At 36.7% G+C, this 22,218-nt stretch overlaps 1 protein-coding gene across 1 annotated transcript; it reads right to left on the bottom strand.

Annotated features, from left to right (window-relative positions):
* Nucleotides 1-460: 460 nt before the first annotated feature.
* Nucleotides 461-19,313, bottom strand: NMBR (neuromedin B receptor). Its single transcript, XM_045499835.1, has 3 exons — nt 18,276-19,313; nt 5,035-5,383; nt 461-1,789 (listed from the first exon to the last, which is right to left on the bottom strand). The coding sequence occupies exons 1-3, from the start codon at nt 18,695-18,697 to the stop codon at nt 1,388-1,390; spliced, it is 1,173 nt and encodes a 390-aa protein (XP_045355791.1). The 5' UTR covers nt 18,698-19,313; the 3' UTR covers nt 461-1,387.
* Between the last annotated feature and the right edge of the window lie 2,905 nt (nt 19,314-22,218).

A 22,218-nucleotide genomic window follows, 5' to 3' on the forward strand; every position in this document is an offset into this window, starting at 1 on the left:
CATACCCTACCAAATTTGATATTTCTCAGGGTTTATACTGAGTACTAAATTAGATATATAAAATAGGTAAAGCTTTAGGATTATGCCTAGAATAAGGAAAACACTTGATTCATGTTCATTACCATTATTATTATTATCATAGGTAATTTGCTTGTGTTTATTTTTCCCATTACTGCATACAATTATTTCACATCCTAAATAGTACAGCTTAAGGGTGTTTAAGAAAGAGCTCAGCTATGTAATATAATAAGAAAATACAAAATATTAAAAAAATAAACCTGTAAGTACCTTTGGAAAAAAAAAAAAGAAAGAAAGAGCTCACCTAATTTGTAAAGAGAAAAAGTATATTAATAATTTATATTAGTATATATACTATTAATATACTTTATAATAACTAATAATTATAAAGTATATACATTAATTCAGATGTTAGATTTACTGATACAAATCTGAGAAAGGGTAGCTTTTAGAATTTAATCAAGACCATGCTTGCATTTTAGAGAAAACTCTAAGATGGTAAGTCAGAGGAAACTGTGGTACTATGCCAAATAAACTTGCTTAAATGAGATTTCACACACTTGTTAGGTGGCTATTGTAAGAGAAGACAAGTAAGTGACTGACCTCACCAGAATTACACTAATCTTCTCATATCTATACAGAAACATCGAAATGTTAAAGGACTTAGAAATGTATACACAAATGGCCATGCAATTTTCTGAATCATCATTTTGGGACATATGATACCTGTTTTACATCCATAATGTAAAATCATATTCATATGATATCTATTTTATTATTCATAATCAAATGGCATCATACCTTTTAATCACATACGTAAAAGTTACAGACATAAGCTATCTCTACAAATTATGATTAATCACACAAAGAATCACAATAAATGTTATTGACTTGTAATTAAGCTCTATGTTTTGAATTTTCTATTTTATTTAAATAAAAGAGATATATACATGCAGTGGTTATGAATAAAATTCACCAGGGAAATATGATTCCTTTTCCAAATAATAGGAATTTGAATATTACCATCACTGAATCAAGTCAATATAGGAATACATTTCAAGATAAAACAAACTTAAGATAAATACATTAGAGTTGGCTCTAACAACAGCTTAAATCCTGAAGCAATATTGATTTATACACAAATAGAATTTCATTTGAATGACTTTTAGTGTGAGATATATATTTTTCAAGGCAAAATCCTGTTCAGAGAAGAATGCTAGCTGTGTTTGTCTTGCCTTTTCTGAGTCAATCATGAAATCGCTTGATGAACCAGCTGAGCAATAGTAAGAATGAGAAAATTATTTTTCTGCCCTGCTCCATAGAGATAGCAAGGTAAGTTCTTTCCAGGTAGTGAGTTGAATGGCTGAAATCACAGTGTCATTTCCTGCTTCATGCTGTTCCCATTTAGTAAAATAGAATTGGTCACCACGTTCTTAGCATTGCTTTTCAGAGATGTCATACGCACTGCAGAAGAGCTGAGAAGGTAGCTCGTTGGTCTCTCTTGATAGGACTTCCTCCCACAACACAGCTGGCTATTGAAATGCCTCCTGAAGCTTTCGCTGAGTAGATAGAGAGCAAATGGATTGACACAAGAATTGCAAAAGCTCAGAACTCGGGCAACTAAGGTGACAATCATGTGGCCTAGAGATGAGTCAATCTCATTATAGTTGAAAGACCTATACATGTAGAGAATGTGATTTGGAAACCAGCAGAAGACAAAGCAACCCACAAAGACCAGCACAATTTTAGCCAGGCGTTTCCGTGTTTCCATCTGCAAATACAAGCAAACAGTCCCTTTGGTTAAAATGAAAAGGGAGGGGCGCCTGGGTGGCTCAGTCGCTTGAGCATCTGACTTTGGCTCAGGTCATGATCTCACAGTCCGTGAGTTCGAGCCTTGCGTGGGGCTCTGTGCCGACAGCTCAGAGCCTGGAGCCTGTTTCAGATTCTGTGTCTCCCTCTCTCTCTCTGACCCTCCCCTGTTCATGCTCTGTCTCTCTCTGTCTCAAAATAAATAAATAAATAAATGTTAAAAAAATAAAATGAAAAGGGAACCATCAACATGAGAAACATTGTGCAAAAGAAGTGAAACTTACCATAGCATGCAAATGCATCCCAAAATACAAAAACTATTTTCCTCAACAAAGTGATGATTTTAACAGTTTGACAAAGCTTATTTTGGTCACTATGCTCTTTCATTAAATATATTTAGCAATATGATTTTAAGCGTATATGGAATTTAATAAACAAAACAGAAGAACATACAGGAAAGGGAAAAAGAGAAGGAGGCAAACCATAAGAGACTCTTGATGACAGAAAACAAACTGAGGGTTAATGGAGGGAGGTGGGCAAGGGATGGGCTAAATGAGTGATGGGTATTAAGGAGGGCACTTGTGATGAGCACTGGGTGCCATATGTAAGTGATGGATCACTAACTTCTACTCCTGAAACCAATACTATACTATATGCTGACTAGAATTTAAATAAAAACTTGAAACTAACTAAATAAGTAAATAAAATAAAATTATTTGACAGCTTATGTAAGACCAGATGATAAATTACTAATAAATGGCTATGTCTTCAAGCTAAACTGTGACCTATAAAAACTCTTTCTTTTAACTACTTTCCTGTTGCTAAAGTCTTATTGTGTTCACTTTAAACATTAATCATTTCTGTTTGTATTAAATCCACTGAATTAATGAACCACAAAATATATTCGGTATTAGATTTTGTTTAAATCAGGGTAATTGAAATAAAGCATGACTTTTTAAATCCTTATTAAACACACACACAAACACCCACACAGACACACAAACAAAACTTGAGATTTCAACTTCTGACTCACATAAATCAAAACCATCTGACATAACTGTCAATCCTATAAGTATTAACTGTTAGATTACCTTTAAAAATAAAAGTACATTTTCTTTCTTTTCGTAAACTTTACATACTGTGTTTACTGTTTTATAGGAAACTCTTCAGGAATGTGATAAAGAGACAAAATTCAAATATTGGACATATATCTCTTGTAATCTAAAAATTGTTTTCCAATATGTAGAGTTCAAGGTTTAGCTCGTATTTGTCTCACTTGTTTAAATATTTAAATACGGCAACATGAGTATGAAAACTTAGTTTATCAAAAGATATTGATAGGAGGCAAAATGATATATTCTGGGCTAAAACTACTGGTAGTCGAGTAGAACATACCAAAACTGGAAAGGTTTACAATCCAAACATAACTGGTATTGGGGGGTAGTAGTGAGTGGCGACGGGGGCAACAAATAAAGGTGCAGTAAAGAGGAGGAACGACAAATGCTGTGGTCCAGATGTATCCCAGCGGCATGAGTTAAGCAACTTGACTGTAAGATAAATGTGAAATTTATATTACAAAGCAGTGTCTACACTAACAGGTGGAGGTTGGGTGGAAGAATTTCATGCCAGTCTGTGTCTGGAGACACACAGGCAGGCCATCAGCACTGAGATTACTTCTCAGCAGATATCAAGCCCCGTTACCCAGCCAGGGTTTATAAGTCCCAATAGAAAACTCACAAAACACAAGGCAGAACTAAAGCCATTTAAAAAAATAAAATAAAAGTGGAGGTTGGAAGGTGGGAGGAACTCAATTTTAGAAAACAAAGCAAAAACTCAAATACCCAAATTGAGATACAATTTGGATTACAGGGCAAAGGAAAAAGTGCAGTGAGTCTATGAACTGGATTTTTTGGCTACCATGAGGCTAGATATTTATTTTTACTCACCTATCTACGTATCTATTTATTAATTTATTTTAAAGTCTATTTATTTTGAGAGAGAGAGAACCAGCGGGGCAGGGGCAGAGAGAGAGGGGGAGAGAGGATCGAAAGTAGGCTCTGCCTTGACTGCAGGGAGCCCTATGCAGGGCTCACACTCACAAACTGTGAGATCAGGACCTGAGCTGAATTCGGACACTTAAGTGACTGAACCTCCCAGGTGCCCCACGATGCTAGATATTTAGATAATGAATGTATTAATTTATCTAACAACTATTTTAATGATTGGTTGATTTTTTAGCTTTCAAAAAAGATGTGGATCTCTGATTCTGATGGTCATCAATAAATAGAGGTTACCTTCCATGCAAGAAACCCTTCCAGATTCTGCTGTTGCTGAAGTGTGCAAAGCCCCAGACTGTGCCTCCAACTACAGCCCAGCAAATTTTAATGATCCGCCATTCAACTTGCCTTTAACTTGGTGAAGGACACCCATCATATCCCTGTACCTACAGAACCTTTTGGAAGAGGTTCTTCGCTAAAAATACACAAATGCACAACTTGAAACTGTCCCACTAGAACAATATTTCCATCTCTTTGTGGATTAACACAACTGGTTTTACCTTAAGTTAGTATCTCTGAGTATTTTCTAAGGAAGAAAGACTACATAAGGTGCATACTGTAATTTTTAAATTAATAGATAATTTTTATAGGAAAAGCTATAATGTTGAGTTAGAGAAAGTGCAACTTCAGCATCAACCACCTCTTGATCACTCTCACCTTTGTTCTCTACCTTCTGTTCCCAGAGCCCCATTCTGGCATCCTACCAAACCTCATCCCCAGATCCTAGGTCCTTTCCTGATGAATCCTTGTCCCAGACTTTCTGTCATCCTTAATGGGCTAATGGGAGAATAGACAATAATTAAATAAATTTATAGTTAATTTTCTGGTTTATTATGTTGTTTTTTGCATGAACATTTGCTGGTAAGGAAAAGCCTTCAAAGACATTAAATTTTAATAGTTGTAGGCCCACATGGCAGATACGCTGGACCTCAGTGGGCTTTTACAAAGCTCTGACATAGCCACATACTGGAGATGCCCTCCCCTCCTCCTCCCACCCCAACATCTCTTCTAGTTCAGGCTAATGCTTGTGCCAGTGCCCTGTGATTCTGTTCTAACCATTCATGGTATTGAGAACCCATGCCATAGAACAGCAGACAGCAGTTATTGCATCTGACCCACACACCCCCACCCACACACCTAACAAGCTTACCTGTTTTTTGGTATGTTCATTGTATTCTCCAGGAAGATTATGTGCACTTTTAATTAAGGTCTTTGCAATATGATAATAATAAACGCTAATAATAGCAAGTGGTATGAGGAAATAGACCAAGAAGATGAGCACTGAATGAATCTTTGGGTGTAATTCATCCGTCTGAGGGTAGGGTACACACGCCGTGAAGCTGCCATTTTCAACGCCCTCAATTCGCGTCACTTCCGAAAACACGGCTTCCGGAAGCGCCAGCAGCACGGAGACCGCCCAGATCCCCACCACCTTGACGCAGGTCCACAGCAACGCCCGGGACGTCTGGATGTCCATGGGGTTGACGATGGCTCTGTACCTGGGAAGACAACATGACTCACATTACTCTCTTAGAAAGAAAAATGTAAAGGAGAAAGAGGAAGGAAGGGAAGGAAGGAAGGAAGGAAGGAAGGAAGGAAGGAAGGAAGGGACAGAGAGATCCTACTGGCTGAGAGAGAGGTGCTAAAACTCTGTTATTCCCTAGCTGTTTTGCAGTATATGGAATACTTAAAATCTCTGATGTCTGTCTACAAGACATTCCATAGCTTATTAACACAGAAGACGGAGAAAGGAAAAGATTTTAAATTGTCATTCCCCAAATTCCATTAATTTGCTTACCTCTTTTGCAAGTATTTTTCTAAATCACACATAGTACAAGTATCATCAGTTATTGAATATTTTCGTTTTTTTTTCATTTAAATCACTGCATTTTCAAAAAACTATCACTGCTATAATTGCAATAATAGACAGAAACCCTAAAATATAAAATGTCTACAAAATAATGTTACCAACTTCTATTTTGCTGCTCTTCACCTTCTGTGACTTAGTCTTTTTTTCCCTAAGGGCATTAGTAAGCCTTAAAGACTGGGATTTTCTCCATAATTCGATCATAAGAACTGAAAGAACTGAAGATGAAATAACATCCTGTCTTTGTAGCTGAAATTTGTTGACACCTCATGAAAGCCTCTCTCTTCCTATATAACACCATCATAATGGTAAAGGAACCACACTCCAGGACACAAGGGCTTAAAGAATATAAACAGCTAACTCAATCACACACTTTAGGGTGATCATAATGCAAACAAACCAAAATTATATGTGAACATCAAGTTATTTATATTTTTCTGAAAGTATTTCAGGTTATAGGACACCTAGGAGGTTAACATGATACAGTAAAAAATTATTTTAGTCAAACAAACCTGAGCCATTTTCTTAACTCTAATATCCTTTGGAAAAATCACTTAAGGTCTTTTTCTTCATCTGTAAGGTGGGGATAAAAACATTTTTCTCAAAGTTTTGTGATAAAAAAAAATGGAGAGACTACCTATTACTGTGCCTGCCAACTAGCAGATACTAACCATGCCATGACTCTATACCTTCTCCTTATTTACAGTTGATTTAGAATGCTGTTCTAAAAATTCAGAATACTTCAAGCAACAGAACAAGCAGATAAGGTCCGAGGTTCTGTAAAGATGTTTCCCATTGCCCGGAAGAGAGAAACAGCTCCTGGCCTCAATACCTCTCTGAGGGGACCCTCTCTTTCTTCTTCCTGATTTGTGTCAAGCATCATTCCCAGACCCTCAATCAGAGAAAGACAGTTTGCATTTTGATCGAGAGAGTCTACTCCTGTATACCAGGACACATATAAAACTTAAAGTAGAGCAACAGCAAAGGGCCTCAACACCAAATTAAAGTAGCGAACATACTGCATTTGTTTCACCTAGACTTTGCACGTAGCAGAAAAAAGTAGGCATGTGTTTCCCACCCCCCCCACTTCTGCTTAATTACATGTTCAGAAGAAAGTAAAAGTCGAATTACAATCGGTAACTAGAATTAGCTGTTTTTTTCTGTTTCTTTTTAATGTTTATTAGCTTAATACATTCAAAGAGGTGGGGTTTTTTGTTTTGTTTTGTTTTTAATCAGACAACACTAAGAGCCTGTAAAGAATAAGAAAAGCAGGACCTGATTTCATTTCAGGTCCTGCTCCTGAGTGGAACCAAATTTCATATCATTACCTCCATATGTCTAAGAAATGTCCTTCTGCCACTATCTCCTGAATTAAATATTGTAGACATTTGCTCTTGACATCCTATTACGGAAGTTGAAGATTTTCTCTCTTATGTACTTCTATCTCTCCCATTACCAACTTCCTAATTCAGTAAATTATATTAAATGTTTATAAAATAGCCACTAGATTGTTATTATGACCAACCAAATATCTCTTACTGTAGAATTAAGTAATATATTGTTTTCTTTCCTAAACGTGTCTTCGATTTACCTACAGTTGCTACTTGATCTTTTTTTGGCATAATTTTCCCTGTACCTGAATTTACTTCTTTCTAACTGTTTTTTTACCACTGTGCTTTATAATTGGAGTCTCAGTACTTGAATCTAATTCCTCCTTCACTTTATCAAGCTCATCTCCACCTTCTTATTGGTTTTACTTTCTAAGATGATTTATTAGCCTTAGTGTCCATTCTTTCTTATAATTTTTTTTATTTCCACCATTAGATTTTTAAATGTGTTTTTCAGTTTTATTTTGAGAGAGAGAATATCCCAAGCAGGCTCCACATTTCGTGTGGAGTCCAATGGTGGGCTCGACAACCCTGGATCATGACCTGAGCTGAAACTAAGAGTCAGATGATCAACTGACTGAGCCACCCAGTCAGTGGTCCCTCTGCTATCATATATTTAATTTCTAGAAGTTCTTGTTTTGCAAGTGAATAGATAATTAGAAGAAACTGTTCCCTTTATGGATTCAAGTAACTATATTTTAGTACCAATATACATTATTTTCACTTGTGGATTCATTTTTTTCTTTTTTCATGTTCAGATATCTCTCTTTGCCTTTTTTTTTTTTTTTTGGCATTAATTACAATGATGTTATTGGAATTCACAGAAATATAATTAAATCAGATTTTTAAGCAAACCAAAAATGAATCAGTACACTTAAAGATATTTATTTGGTGGTGTGTTTGCTTGGCTTCTTTATGCTGGAATTTCTCCTCAAAAGTTAGGTATCTACTACCTCCCAGTTCCTATTGAAGATCAAAGTGCCTAAAAAGCCGATCGCAAATTCTTTTGTACGCAGAGGAGATGGAGAAAGAGCAGGGAAGTTTTGGGGGGTGATGGTTACCAAAAATTAATCAATTAACTAGCCTTCCTTGTTATGTTGTCAGAAAACTCAAAGAATATTCCGAACTTTCTTTTGTGGACTTAAAAAGGAGGAAAACGTCACTCCCCTATTCCCATTCCCACCTTATCTCTAAGCACATAAACAGAAAGCATGTTGGGGAAACTGCAAAGAGGAATGGAAGTTATAACTCCTTCATGGTAATAACATTGCCAATAGCATGCCGCTAACATTGTAATAACAGAGCTGTAGCAACAGCTCTTGGATTCTTGGTTTAGGGGAAGTAAGAAACCTAGTTGGAGTGTAAGGAAGGGGTAGAGAAGGCCTTTTCGACAGGGACAGTTCTTAGCCATGTCCTGCAGGAAAGGGAAATAAACTTTGGATCTTCTTGTAAATGATATACATTTGCTAGAAAGGGGAGTATTGACAATTCTATAAAGCTGGAAATTATAGTTTAAAGCAACAGATTAGTGAGGCATCAATATTAGTCCTTAACCATGGTTTATAATTGTCAGAGAAGAAGGTTTACACCAGTGTTTCATGTGCATCTTTGAAAGGATAAAAGGTAAAACAATACAGAGCAAATATGGACATGTTTAATCATCCTTTATTTAAAAATTTATGAAAATATAGGCATGAGGGGTGTCTGGGTGGCTCAGTGGGTTAAGCGTCTGACTCTTGGTTTTGGCTCAGGTCATGGTCTCACATTTTGTGGATCTGAGTCCCACATTGGATTCTGCACTGACAGTGCGGAGCCTGCTTGGGATTCTCTCTCTCTTTCTCTCTCTCTGCCCCTCCCCCCCTCAAAATAAATAAACATTTAAAAAATATAGGAATGAAACAGTCCCTCAGTACGAAAGCTATCTCATTAAATTTAGTAGCATAATACAAATGTGTGAAAAGTTATGTTTGTTTTCTTTTAGACAGTCTCAGAAAGGTATCCCTAATTGAAAACTTAAAAAATAATGAATCAAAAGGGATTAAAGAAAACATAATCACCATTCATGTATTAAATATCAATAAATACATATGCTTCTTCATTAATTTCTGTTTTGAATCTTGTACTTACCATATCTGTATATAGTCTAAATTTAATGTAAGGGATAATGAAATGTCATTGTATTAAAATACATATGATGAAAATTAGATCAATTTTAGCTCATATAAAGTCATCTCAATTTCTCAAAATCTCCTTCTACACATTTCTGCACACATACTAGTTAGACTATCCATAATCTGTTTTTTTTTTTTTTTTTGCTTGTCATTCCTTCATTTATAAGAGGCCAACAAAGAGTTTAAATGTGAACAATCTGACCAAGGAGAGAAAGATATCACAGAAGCAAGAGAAAGAGGAAATTTCAAAAAGAAGTGTAGACCTCTGTGTCAAATCCTCCTTAAAAAAAAACAAAAACAAAAACAAAAAAACCTCCTTTGAAACTGGAGCCTATGTCTTACTCATTGTTGTATCTAAAGTGCATAACAATGCCTGACCCATAGTCATTTCTCAGTAAACTTTTGTTGAACTAATAGGGAAATGTGGTCCTAGCAGCAAGGAGATTGCTTATTAAGACAGTTTTGGTAGAGTGGGATGGTCATCGGGTATTAGGTTGAGATGAAAATGATGTCAGGGATGGAGACAAAGTCTAGTGATGCCCAAGCTGGATCAATATTCAGAACCACCTAGAGAGCTGAAGAAAGATAGAGTCTTAGGTTTCTCTCCAGACTTACACATTCTCTAAGATATAGAATGTGAGGCTCTACATTTTACTAAGATTTTCAAATGGTTCTGAATATAAACCAGGTTCAGAAACCACTTTTCAAGTAGATTGACTGTGGCACTAAGCATCTTTCTGCAAGACCCCTGTGAGCTTGTCTGGTGCAAAGGACCTATGTTCAGCAGTAGAGAGTTTCTGGAATCCAGCAAAAGTTCAGTGTTAAGAACTAGATGCCTGCCCTTTATAATACATCACATCATGTTTTAAAAAGTATTTATAGCTCACAGCAGTAAAATTTATTCTGAATAAAATTACTAAATTTATTATTTAAAATATCTATTCATGATCATAGAACAGAATGTCTAAAATGATAATCTTTTAAAAATAATGTAGTAAGTGGGATGTCACCTTGGAAAAAAATGAAAAATACTGGATTCAATTACAGAGGGCTCAGTAATTCCATTTGACACAAATGGATTTACCCTCTGGCCAAATCACTTTGTTCTTAACCCATTAAAGTGTGTGACTTAAATGACACATGAAAGTCTCATGAGAAGGGGAATGACAATGACAAGTCATGTTGATGAAGGCAACAGGTTGGAACTAGCCAGTCTATGATTAAAGGAATTGGGGAAGGGCTATAGAAGGTAGAGAGATCACCTTCATTAATTTTACAATAGGCTCATTTTGCAACCCACTTTACTGCCTATTATCTAATAATTAACTGCATATGTGAATAAATATTGTTTTGAATTAATGGGTCACTTGTCATCCTGACACATAGATGACATAGCAGAAGTAGTTACACAGCAATCTACTGTTTATGTTAATTATGTTAACTATGTTCATGTTAATTATGTCATTTGATAAAATAATCCTGTGTAGTAAAATTGACTGGTGTACCCATTTTACAGAAAAGCTCATTGAGACAATGGGATTAAGTGATGTTGAAATAACCACAGAGCCAGTAGGCAGATGACTCAGAATTCACACAAGACTATCTTGTGACTTCAGATTCTATATTTTTTCAGCTATGGCACATCACAGAGAATGCAACTGAAGAATTAAATTCTTTACCTCTTCTACCCATTTTCTCTTAAAATGTGATTCTTTTCCAAAAATTAACTTAAATTAAATCACAATTATTAAAATTTCATTTTCAAAATATTCTTCTCAAATTTCCACAAATGATAAAAGTAAAGAAGCTCGACATTGAAAGTTGAAAAAATATTCTTGTTTGTTTATTTTAGAGAGAAAAAGAGTGAGCAAGCACATTCACACACTCAAGTAAGTTGGAGGGGCAGGGAGAGGAGCAGAAAGGGAAGAGAGAATCTTAAGCTCAGGTCCATCTGATGGAGATGTGGGGCTTCATCTCATGACTGTGAGATGACCTGAGCCAAAATCAAGAGTGGGACGCTCAACCGACTGAGCCACCCAGGAATCCCTTGAAAAAAATATTCTTAATGAAAATCTGCAGAAGAAAAAAATCAAAACTTAATTGCACACATATTAATGAAGATAAGGACTTGGGATAAATAAATGTTTAATGTTTATTCTTGTTCCCCTTGAAGATCCATGAATAACTGGAAATAGAAAATACTGCCCAGCACATCAATAAATCAGTGGCTTTCACAAAGATGGGCTATAAGCCTAATAGCATTGAATATTTTGTATCAATAATTAAAGCAATAAGTTAAAAGACAGTTCATTAAGCTTGAACCTAGCAATATTAAGCTCGGTCATCACTTTGGAGCTTGGACTGAAACTGAAAATAACTTTTGTCATACAGAAACTAATAAGAATACAGGAATAAAAACAACAAACAATTAAAAAGGGAAATGTAATGAAGACGTGTATCTTTTTGTATAGAAAAATAAACAAATAAACTTCCAAATACCAAAGTTGTCAGTATATTGGGTATGTGGGTGGGTTCTCCATAGAGCTTACAATAATCTACTGATTACATAAATATTATCTAAAACCTACATACTATTTCACAAGTAAAAGTAATAATGGAAAGTAAATACACAAAGATAGCATATAACTATCTCGTACTGAATATTTGATCAACACCTTCTAAAAGAGAAACATCTACAACCCATATCAGCATCAACTTTTCTAGAAATGCACTAAGTAAAAGTAAGGACTAACTAAAAAACTTTAAGTAAGAACTTATTGAATGGAATATTACACAGCCATAAAGAATGAGATCATGCTATTTGTGACAACATGGATGGACATAAAAGGTATTATACTAAATGAAATAAGACATATGAGAAAGACAAATACCATATTATTTCATGCATGTGTGGATTCTAAAAAACAAAACAAATGAATAACAAGAAAAACAGAATCAGATCTACAAATACAAAGAATGAGCTGATGGGTGCCAGAGGGAAGAGGGGTGGGAGATGAGCAAAATGGATAAGGAGAGTGGGAGATAGAGGCTTCCAGTTATGCAATGAATGTCACGGGAATAAAAAGAACAGCATAGGGAATATAGTCAACGGTATTGTAATAGCATTGCACAGTGACAGATGATAGCTACACTCGTGGTAAGGATAACATAACGTATAGAGAAGCTGACTCACTATGTGGTACACCTGAAACTAATATAACATTGTTTGCCAACTATACTCAAATTTTATTTTATTTTTTTTAAAAAAGAGCTTGTTGAGAATGAAAAAATAAGAATGCAATTAAAACTATTAAAGACCTTGGAGATCGGTCAATCCTCCTGAGGAATCAGCAACCAAAGGACCAATGTAAATGGTTACTTTTGTTCTTTAAACACACAAACAGGAAGTGTACTGGTGGGACAGCTAACAATAGGGAAAGTGTTGAACTTCACTGACTTCCTGGCTCAACTGGAGCAGATGGCCCCTTATTTAAATGCCCCACCACAGGCAAAAGACTGACAAGGTACACCGTAGAGAGTGTTTCCACTGAGAAGTGGACCAAATAGAATCAGCGTGACTAACTGAAAGACTTGTTGCAACGTGGAGGACAGTGATAGAGCCCCAGAGACAGAACTCACCGTTCAGCTGCCTCACCAATATAGTGTCTCTTCTCCTCTTTGGGCCTTTCTCCACTCAATACTCAGGGAGGGAAATAATAGGATCCTATCTACAGTCCCTTGGCTCTACAGTTGAAGACGTTATTCTTATTTTGCAAATGAGGAAAATACTGCCTTATGAGCATGTGTTTTGCACTATTTTATCGTCTCCAACTAGAACATCGGAACCTAACAGATACAGGATTATCACCCACATGTCCGGGGCATCCCTCCTTAGTTATAGTGTGTCCCAAAAGTTTCGGACCAAGGTGCATGAATAATCTTCAAAAACTATAAAGTAGTACACAAGTTATGGCAATAGTATGAATACTGTGAGAATTATACAGCCTCTCCAATGTCTCAGATTCCTTCTAAAGAGAAGGAGAAAGGACATAAGCTAGAAGCATTTGAGACTAATGAATAAAAGATACCTGAGTTATTGGAGTCAAAGATAGCAACTTTTATTCAACAACAAAAAAAAAAAAAACCATATAAATTCAGATTAAAAACTGATACATTAAGTGCAGATTTCAATTTATCCTGTTTTATGACTACATAAAAATAACAGCTGAGCACTTCTTATGAAAAATTATCCTTTTTGCATTGGCAGCTAGAAAGTTCACAAACATGTGACTCACATTTGTGACGGTATAGGTCACCTTATAGTCTTCAACTTTTATTTTTCCTCTCCCTGGATTTCCTCCCTTTTTTATATCTGTTGTGTGTTGTTTGTATCTTTGTTTTTAAGCTCCCTTAAATTCTTTTTGGAACAAGATGAAAATAAAAAAAGTCCTTGCTCTGGTAAAATGGGTTATCTGTAGGGTGAGTGTGGAGTATTCTCTTAGGTAGGTATGGCCAATCTGAACTCCCCAGAAGAGTTTAGAAACACACTCTAAGTGCTAATCTCAGCACCGAGAAGTAAGGGCTTCTCAGCATACTATCCAGGGCTCCAGACCAAAGAAGAAAACATCCCCAGTGGGGCCAGCTGGTTAATCAGTACCTGAGCTTCACTCAGGAGTTTTGGTGAAAACCCAGAAAACAGATTATGGCATTCCCTCCCATCACTGGACTAAGACTCATAAAAATGCTTCTGAAGGCCTTGGGACTGTTAGATCCACGGTGTACATTTCATCTGTTTCAATATTTTAACAAATAATTATACCGAAGAGAATATCTGTTTGCATTGGTGTAATATCCAAATAATGTTAATGATTCAAGGTTCGTCATACCTAACAGAACTAGCTTAGTTATGGAATTAAATCTGAGTATCCTAACTTGCAACTAAAAGCTTGAAATCATTAATATGTTAACACTTTAGTTAGATTTGGCAAAAAATTATGTTTGCATTCAATCCAACATTGGCTATTCAATACCAGAAAAACAACATAATCTGATACATTAAATTAATATTAATTGCATTTTTATTATTTTATAGGTTTTTAATATTTAATTTAAAAATGCATTTTAGGGGCGCCTGGGTGGCTCTGTCGGTTGAGCGGCCGACTTCGGCTCAGGTCATGATTTCGTGGTCCGTGAGTTCGAGACCCACGTCGGGCTCTGTGCTGACAGCTCAGAGACTGGAGCCTGTTTCAGATTCTGTGTCTCCCTCTCTCTGACCCTCCCCCGTTCATGCTCTGTCTCTCTCTGTCTCTCTCTGTCTCAAAAATAAATAAACATTAAAAAAATTTTTTTAATAAAAAATAAAAATGCATTTTAATTAACAGTTGTATTTAAAAAATAAGAAGAATTGATGCCTAGTTTTACATTGGTAAATACATAAAATTATTAACTTTATAGTTCAGCCCTAGGAATCTGGGAAATTTTTCCTCTAAAGGAAAGAGGAGAACTCATTCTCAAAAGTTATTTGCATTTTAATTAGGGGTTTTTAGAGGCCAAAAGGTCTTCAGGAATCAAAGAAATTATATCCTAAGTTTGGAAATGAAGCCACTGTAATAGATAGCGATGGAGATACCTGTAAGCCAACCACAAAGAATGTTTATGGGATCCCACCTGCTCAGTATCCCAGCGTGTGTGTGTGTATGTGTGTGTGTGTGTGTGTATGAAAAACTGTTAAAAACATAATACCACAGAGAATATGCACATGCCTTTAATCAGCTATTTCATGTGAGCAAGCAAACAAGTACATTTTCAAAATATAAAAAAAATCATCAAGATAAAAGTAGAAAATAAACTAAAATCACCAGACTCACCATCTCGGATGGGGCCCTGTCTCTCCTCCTCCACTGGGGTTATGAAATGCCCCTGAGGGACATCTACAGTGGACACAAAAGACCTTTCCTACGGATGTACCCGTTGAAACTTCTCAAAAAAGCTTGGCAATTCAAGGAATAATAATCTCAAGAACCAAAAGTGTCACCCACCCAACACTTTGGTCATATCGAACAAGGTGATTTAAGCCCCAAGGTTGACTCATAAATATTATATTTCTTATTTCAGTCTCTGCTCTCCGGTGATGCTGATATCGATGCTCTATAACACTGAAGTCCCCTTCACATTGGGATGTGCTTTCTGAAATAGAATGATCTTCCTCTTTCTTTTTCTACATTACAGTGATTTCTACTTCTATACTCTATTTTCTTAAGGAAAGACATTGAAGCCATCTAATGAAGATAGGATATTTGGTTTAATGAACAATTGAATTTGTTGCTTAAAAAGTTTTCCTATTGCCACCACCACTACTTAATTTTGAATTTTTACGATATTCTTTCCTTTTGTTGAATCTAATGAATCAGCTTTCAAAATCATTATTCCTTTTGTACTCTTGGGTGCTTTGCTTTAAATTGAATTTTTCAGTCTATTTACCATTAAATAGGAAAAATCATTAATAATTTCTTAGGCCTGGAAAAGTAATACTGTGGCTTAATGGTAAAGAGTATGGACTTTGAATTGAGCTCAAATGTTGGCTCCATCACTGTGAGATCATGAAAATGTTGCTTAATTTCAAGGCTTAGATTTCTTCACTTTAAAATAGTAATAATAATAATGCCTGCTTCATAGTATTGTGAGGGTAATAAACTCACACACAGAAAAGCACAGTGCTAAGTACAATTAGTCCTCTACTTGTTTCCAAATTCACAGGAAATCCAAACATTTGGTGAGATAAAATGGGAGGAGATTAAATACTTACCAACACTTGATCACTATGTTCTGGAAGAAAAATAGAAATGTAGACAATATATAGCAGAACGTTTCCAAACCACTTTAATTGACTATTGGAATGTATTGGGTAATTTCATCACCAGTGATTCCAGTTCCTTAATTTATATTTCCAAAACACACAACGTAGAATGTGGACCAAGCAGAAGAGGCAACCCACCTTTCTTTATCCTTATTATTAAAGTATCCACGCTGCATTTACAAAGTACATGATATATATAACAGAGCAAAAAGGTCAGTAAATACATGAGTAATAGCATGTTCTCAGACCTTGGTCAGAGCCAGCCAATTTACCTGTGGGTCTCCATGACAATAGATTGAGAAAAATGGCATAAAATAAACTCTAGCCCTGGATCTTGCTGCTAGCAGAAATCAAAGCACAATGATAGTAACTTTAACTACTGTATTCATAGCTATTCAATATGTTTTATTCTAATTATTAAGTAGTAATCTTTTAACTTTCTAATTAAAATGGGTCCTATAAAGAGGGGCAGCTAAACTAAAAAGCCATATTTTAATTACAGGGTTCAAAAAACTGTATAAAAGGTAATAGAAATAGTGTCATCTCGGGGTGCCTGGGTGGCGCAGTCGGTTAAGCGTCCGACTTCAGCCAGGTCACGATCTCGCGGTCCGTGAGTTCGAGCCCCGCGTCAGGCTCTGGGCTGATGGCTCAGAGCCTGGAGCCTGTTTCCAATTCTGTGTCTCCCTCTCTCTCTGCCCCTCCCCTGTTCATGCTCTGTCTCTCTCTGTCCCAAAAATAAATAAACGTTGGAAAAAAAAAATTAAAAAAAAAAAAAGAAATAGTGTCATCTTAGCAAAATGAGGTACATATTATTTACCCAAAGGCACCCACTTTTATAGGAATGTGGTTTTAGAAAGAATATGACACAAACTAAAAAGTCAATCATATTTGGTTTAAAAAGACAGAAGCTCTCAACTCGTCAGTGATTGTTGTCTTTCCTTCAACAAAGATTAACTCTTCAATGTCAGAGTGATGGAAGGGTATTAATGCAAATACCGGGACACTTAGATGGAGTCATTTTCCACTCATAACATGTAAATTGAAGAAGAGGAGTGCATCCACCACCTTAATCATCCAAGTTCAATTGTTTAACTAAATAGCTTAAGTCAACACCCCATCCCGAAGAGAATTAAACCAGGGCTCCATGCACAGTTGCCTAATAGGACATTTTGTCCACACCCCCATGCAGACATTTCTCCTGCTTAAATGCGGGAAAGCATGATGATAGAGAGACTGAGGGAGAGGCATGGACCAGCAGTCAGCAGTCCTGGATTCTCCAGCCTGCCCTGCCAGTGGGATTCACTTTCCCTGGGCCTCAATATCTTACCTCAACACCTAAAAACGACATGGTTGAACTTAGTTGGTCTGCAAGGTAAAATACTAGACGTGTCTCACCTTTAAAATATGTGAAAAGCAGGTTTGATATCAAATTTGTATTTTTACACCACCATTTTAAGATACTAAAATTCAGTACCTACCTGTTTGCAGGGGAGGGGGATCACTTAACTTGAGGCATTAAAGCAAGAAAGTGTAGTCAACTGTCTGAAGAGCATTTACTATTGTAGTTGTTTGACTTGGAATAAATAACAGAATTTGGTTAATAAGTATAAACGATGTTTCCCCATATTTGAAAAAAAAAAAAAACTCAACATCAAACACTTTCCTAATATTAAGTTAGACATTCTTACCTATTGACTGAACAAGGAAAGTGCACTTGTAAGATTTTAGCACACACGGAAAGCTCCTACGTGATAGGTGCCCTGTTGCACAATTATTCTATAGCTTTTCTATGAAATAGACAGTAAAGATTTTCAGAGTGTGTGCAGGGGAGGAGGGAGACTAGGCTATGCAATTTTAGAACTGCTTTCAAACTAACACAAAGTTAATTATTTTTAAAGGAATATTGTTCTTATATATTTCTTCAAGCTTCACAACTCAGTCCGTTTTTACCTCCTTTCACTCCAGTTCCCAGATACACTCTCTCTCCCTCTCTCCCTGCCCACCTGCAGGCTTTCCTTTCTCCCTTCCCCGCTCCCCCCCCACCCCCCACCAGGGGCACCCCTGCCCCTCTGCGCAGCTTTTCCAGGCCACCACTACCTGCGCCCTTACCTGTCGGCGCTGAGGGCGGTGAGAGTGAACACGGAAACCCCCACCGAGGTGAGCTGGATGACCGGGATCAGTTTGCAGCCCACCTTCCCGAACATCCACTCGTCAAAGAAGTAGCGCGAGGCATCCACCGGGACGCAGGTGAGCAGCAGCATCAAGTCCCCGGCGGCCAGGTTAGAGATGAAGATGTTGGGGGCGCTCCTCATGGCGCTGTTGCTCATGAAGATCTTCACCAGCATGATGTTGCCTAGCAAGCCCACCGCGATGATGAGCAGGTAGAGGGACGGGATCGCACAGCGGATCGCGAACTTGGCGCTCGTCCCGTCGGCGGCGGCCAGCAAGTCCCCCTCGGACACCCCGGGAACGAAGCCGCTCTGATTCGCGCCTGCGGTCTGGGAGAGGTTGCAGAGAGACTTGGGGGGCATGTTCTCCTTTCCAGGACAGTCCGCTGGGTTTTCATGCGCCCAGGTGCCCTGAAAAGTGCAACACCCACTTGGCCTTAATCAGTTTCCCTCTCACGGGGACAAGTTTACCGTCTGGGGAGAGCGAGTCACGCTGCCGCGTCCCGAAGAGGATCGGGCCTTGGGGAGAAGTCTGCCCACGCTTCGGGGCTTCGCTTCTGGAAGGGGCACCTGGCTTCCGCTGGCTCCGAATTAAAAAAAAAAAAAAAGCAGAGCAATTGCGTCTTCGTTCCAGTCTTCAACGGTTTGTTCCCTTTCACAGAGGAACCAGTCCTTTTGCGAACAAAGATTTTTTTCCCTCCGGAATTAAAAAAGTACCTGCCGGACAGTTCGCGGGGAGGGGAAGAAGTCACCTTGTCCTTGCCCAGCGATCCGCAGGTGAAACCCTGGGGGCGGCAGGCACTTTGCTCTTTGCACAGTTTTGCTCTTGTTTCTGCAGTGCCTGCCGTAATGTGCGGAATTGGAGGGGATCTGAGTCCTCTCTCGCTCACTCTGCGCCCCTACATAGTTACATCCTTACCCGCCTCCAAGCGGGAGGAGCCCCAATTTGCAATCCTCAGGATTCAGGGGCTGAGCTGTCAAGGCCTTGGCACTGTAACACTGAATTTAGGAAAGAGAATGAGTGACAAAGGACGGAATAAATGAACGGAATTCCGCAACCCCCCCCCCCCCCACACACACACACACTCTCTTCTTTTCTGATCCATTTTTCTCACCCCAAAGATGGAAACTCTTTCCAACAGCTGCATATTAGTTTTAAACATATTTACTGAAATATAGCATGCATAAAGTACACAGTTCTTAAATGTACAGCTTAATGTAATCACCATTCAGAACCTACAATCTAGCTGCTATCTCTTGAAATAACCACTATTTATTCTGCCTTTTATCATCTAAGATTAGTTTGCTGCTTTTGAGCATCCTATAAATGGAACCATAAAGTGTTTAATCTTGTGTCCAGTTTCTTTCAGTTAACATTGCATCTGTGAGACCCACTCATGATTTTGTGTGTAGCATTTTTTTCATTGTTGCATAGTATTCCAGTATAAATATACCCACTGTATTTATCCCTTCTAATGAAGACATTTGTATTCTCTATAGTTTTAGCTGATTTGGAAATGTTTCCATAAATACTCTTTGCCTGTCTTCTGGTGCATATTTGAATCCACGTGTAGATTTCTTAGGTCACAATGATTGAATATGTTCAACTTTAGCAGAAATGGGAAATTTTCCAAAGTGAATTCCGCTTTTTTTTTTTCCTTCTGGAAACTTGCTGGACGATATCTATTAAGGCTGAACGTACATATGCCTATGATTGGGCAAGGCTTCCCCTAAATACATCCTTGTTATATATGTAATACACTCTTTTTTTAGTTTCAGGTGTACAATAGAGTGATTTAACAATTCCATATGTTAGTCAGTGCTCATCCTAATAAGTGTACTCTTTAATCCCCATCACTGACAACGTTGCTTTAAATAGGGCGTTCCTAAAATCAAAATGACTTTCCAAATTCACACTATCTGAGTTTAATGCAATCTTCTCAGAAGTGGCACAGTTCTGAAGTGAGCCAAATAACACTCTTCATTAGGAAAAACATTAGGCAGGTTCTTGGTAATTAAAGAAGAAAATTATGTGATAAAAAGAAAATTAGTCAAAAACTACCTACAATGATGTAGCCAGAAGCTAATGAAATGTGTCAACCCATTTCTAAAATGTACACATTTTTTTTCAGATGTTTCTGACCAAGAACAGCATTTAATTATCGTAGTTCCATTAGACAAGTTAAACATTTGCACTATAATGAATTGTATGTTTTTTAACTCGATTACAATTCTTTACTACACTCTTCTTGGATTTCATTACTTGAAATAATTTCTTATTGGGTTAAGTTTGGCTAAATAAAATAAGTTTGGATATATGTATATAAATCACAATTTTTATAAGTCACTTTTATATATCATATATCAAGGCCATTCATATTACTTATTTCATGTCTCTAGGAATTTTATCTTCAAAGTTATTTAAATTTTGTCTTTTAACATCCAACCTTATTATGTGAAGTAAATTAACTACTAAAGCAATCTTCTACATTATGAAATCTCTCACTTTCAACCTGCAACTATCCCATTTTAACCTATTTTATATGAAAATATATTATACTCTAAATTGCTCTATGAATATCTGTATTCTCCTCTAATTGTGTCTGTATGATGCTAAGCATTCAGATGAAAAAAATGTGTAGTCTAAAAATTGGATTAATAAATATCTAATTGCCTGACATTGTAGAAATGAGGCATCTTGATCACTAAATTTTTGCACTTTAAGTGAGTCCATATGTATTAACTCAAAATCTTAGGTTCATGGGATTGGAGAGTATAATGAATGATTTAATAATGATAGCCTTACTGATATTTTACTAAAATGTTATGAAGTTATTATTTGGATATATCACCAACTTATATTTAGGCATAGGGGTATTGTCTCTTTTGTATGGAATCAACACGCATCAGAAAGACATCTACCAAAGGGACATTTTTTAACTTAAAGTCAGTGCTTTATACATCACATTAGGTTCCTTAGAGTCATATCTAATTTAATGTTTGTAAGTGTTCTGTGAGGTACATATTTGAGTCTTAATTTAACATATGAGACAATCAAAACCCATAAAGGTAAGATAACTTGCTTAATTTTCTAAAAACTTTGGTAAAACGGTATTTTGACGTTTATTTTATATGCCTTCAAAGTCTACGTATCTCTTTGTACCAAGAGAATAAAATTGCATGAAAAAATGTGATTTCTATATAATTGAAGGACACATTTTAACTGAAGTATTCAATGTTTATAAAATATATATTATACATTTCATTTCCCTGAACTGAACAAAATCTATTCAGAAGTATATGTAAACATTCCTTGTTGTTTAAAATTCATGCAAATAAGCTGTAAACCACAACCAAAAAAAGAAAGAAAGAAGTCAATGAAAACTAAGCTAATAATGATACAGATGCTACAACAAGTAGGTAAGGATATTAAAAATGTAACCAAAACTTTTACACCATGTGTTTGAGTAAGGGAGAAGAAAACATTAGCATTAACAGAGAAATGACTATAAAAAGACATATATCAAATTTCCACAGGGGAAAAAAACAATGTCTTTGATGGGAAATATTACAGGATTAACAGCAGACCAAACACTGCAGAAGAAAAGATTGGTGAACTTGAAATATACTAATAGAAGCTACCCAAAATAAAATACCGACCTAAAAAAAAAACTGAAAAAAAATGAACAGAGTATCAACACACTGTGGGAAACATTTAGTGGCCTAATCTTTCTGTAAGTAGGTCCCTGAAGGACAGGAGAGAAAGATTTCAAATAATGGCCCCATATTTTTCCAAATTTGATGAAAGCAAATCCCAGGCAGAAGAAAGATGAAGAAAATTCTACTAAGAAGAAAAACTGGAAGCTTTCCCACCAAGATTAGGA

The sequence above is a fragment of the Leopardus geoffroyi genome, chromosome B2, assembly GCF_018350155.1.
Source record: "Leopardus geoffroyi isolate Oge1 chromosome B2, O.geoffroyi_Oge1_pat1.0, whole genome shotgun sequence".
NCBI classification, from domain to species: domain Eukaryota; kingdom Metazoa; phylum Chordata; class Mammalia; order Carnivora; family Felidae; genus Leopardus; species Leopardus geoffroyi.

Excerpts from the sequence above, each read along its gene's own strand:
- NMBR (XM_045499835.1), bottom strand. The coding sequence starts at position 18,697 with ATGCCCCCCAAGTCTCTCTGCAACCTCTCCCAGACCGCAGGCGCGAAT. Across the intron at positions 5,384-18,275 it reads ACCGCCCTCAGCGCCGACAG|GTACAGAGCCATCGTCAACC; the intron begins GTAAGGGCGCAG and ends TTGTCTTCCCAG. Across the intron at positions 1,790-5,034 it reads ATGAACATACCAAAAAACAG|ATGGAAACACGGAAACGCCT; the intron begins GTAAGCTTGTTA and ends TTGTATTTGCAG.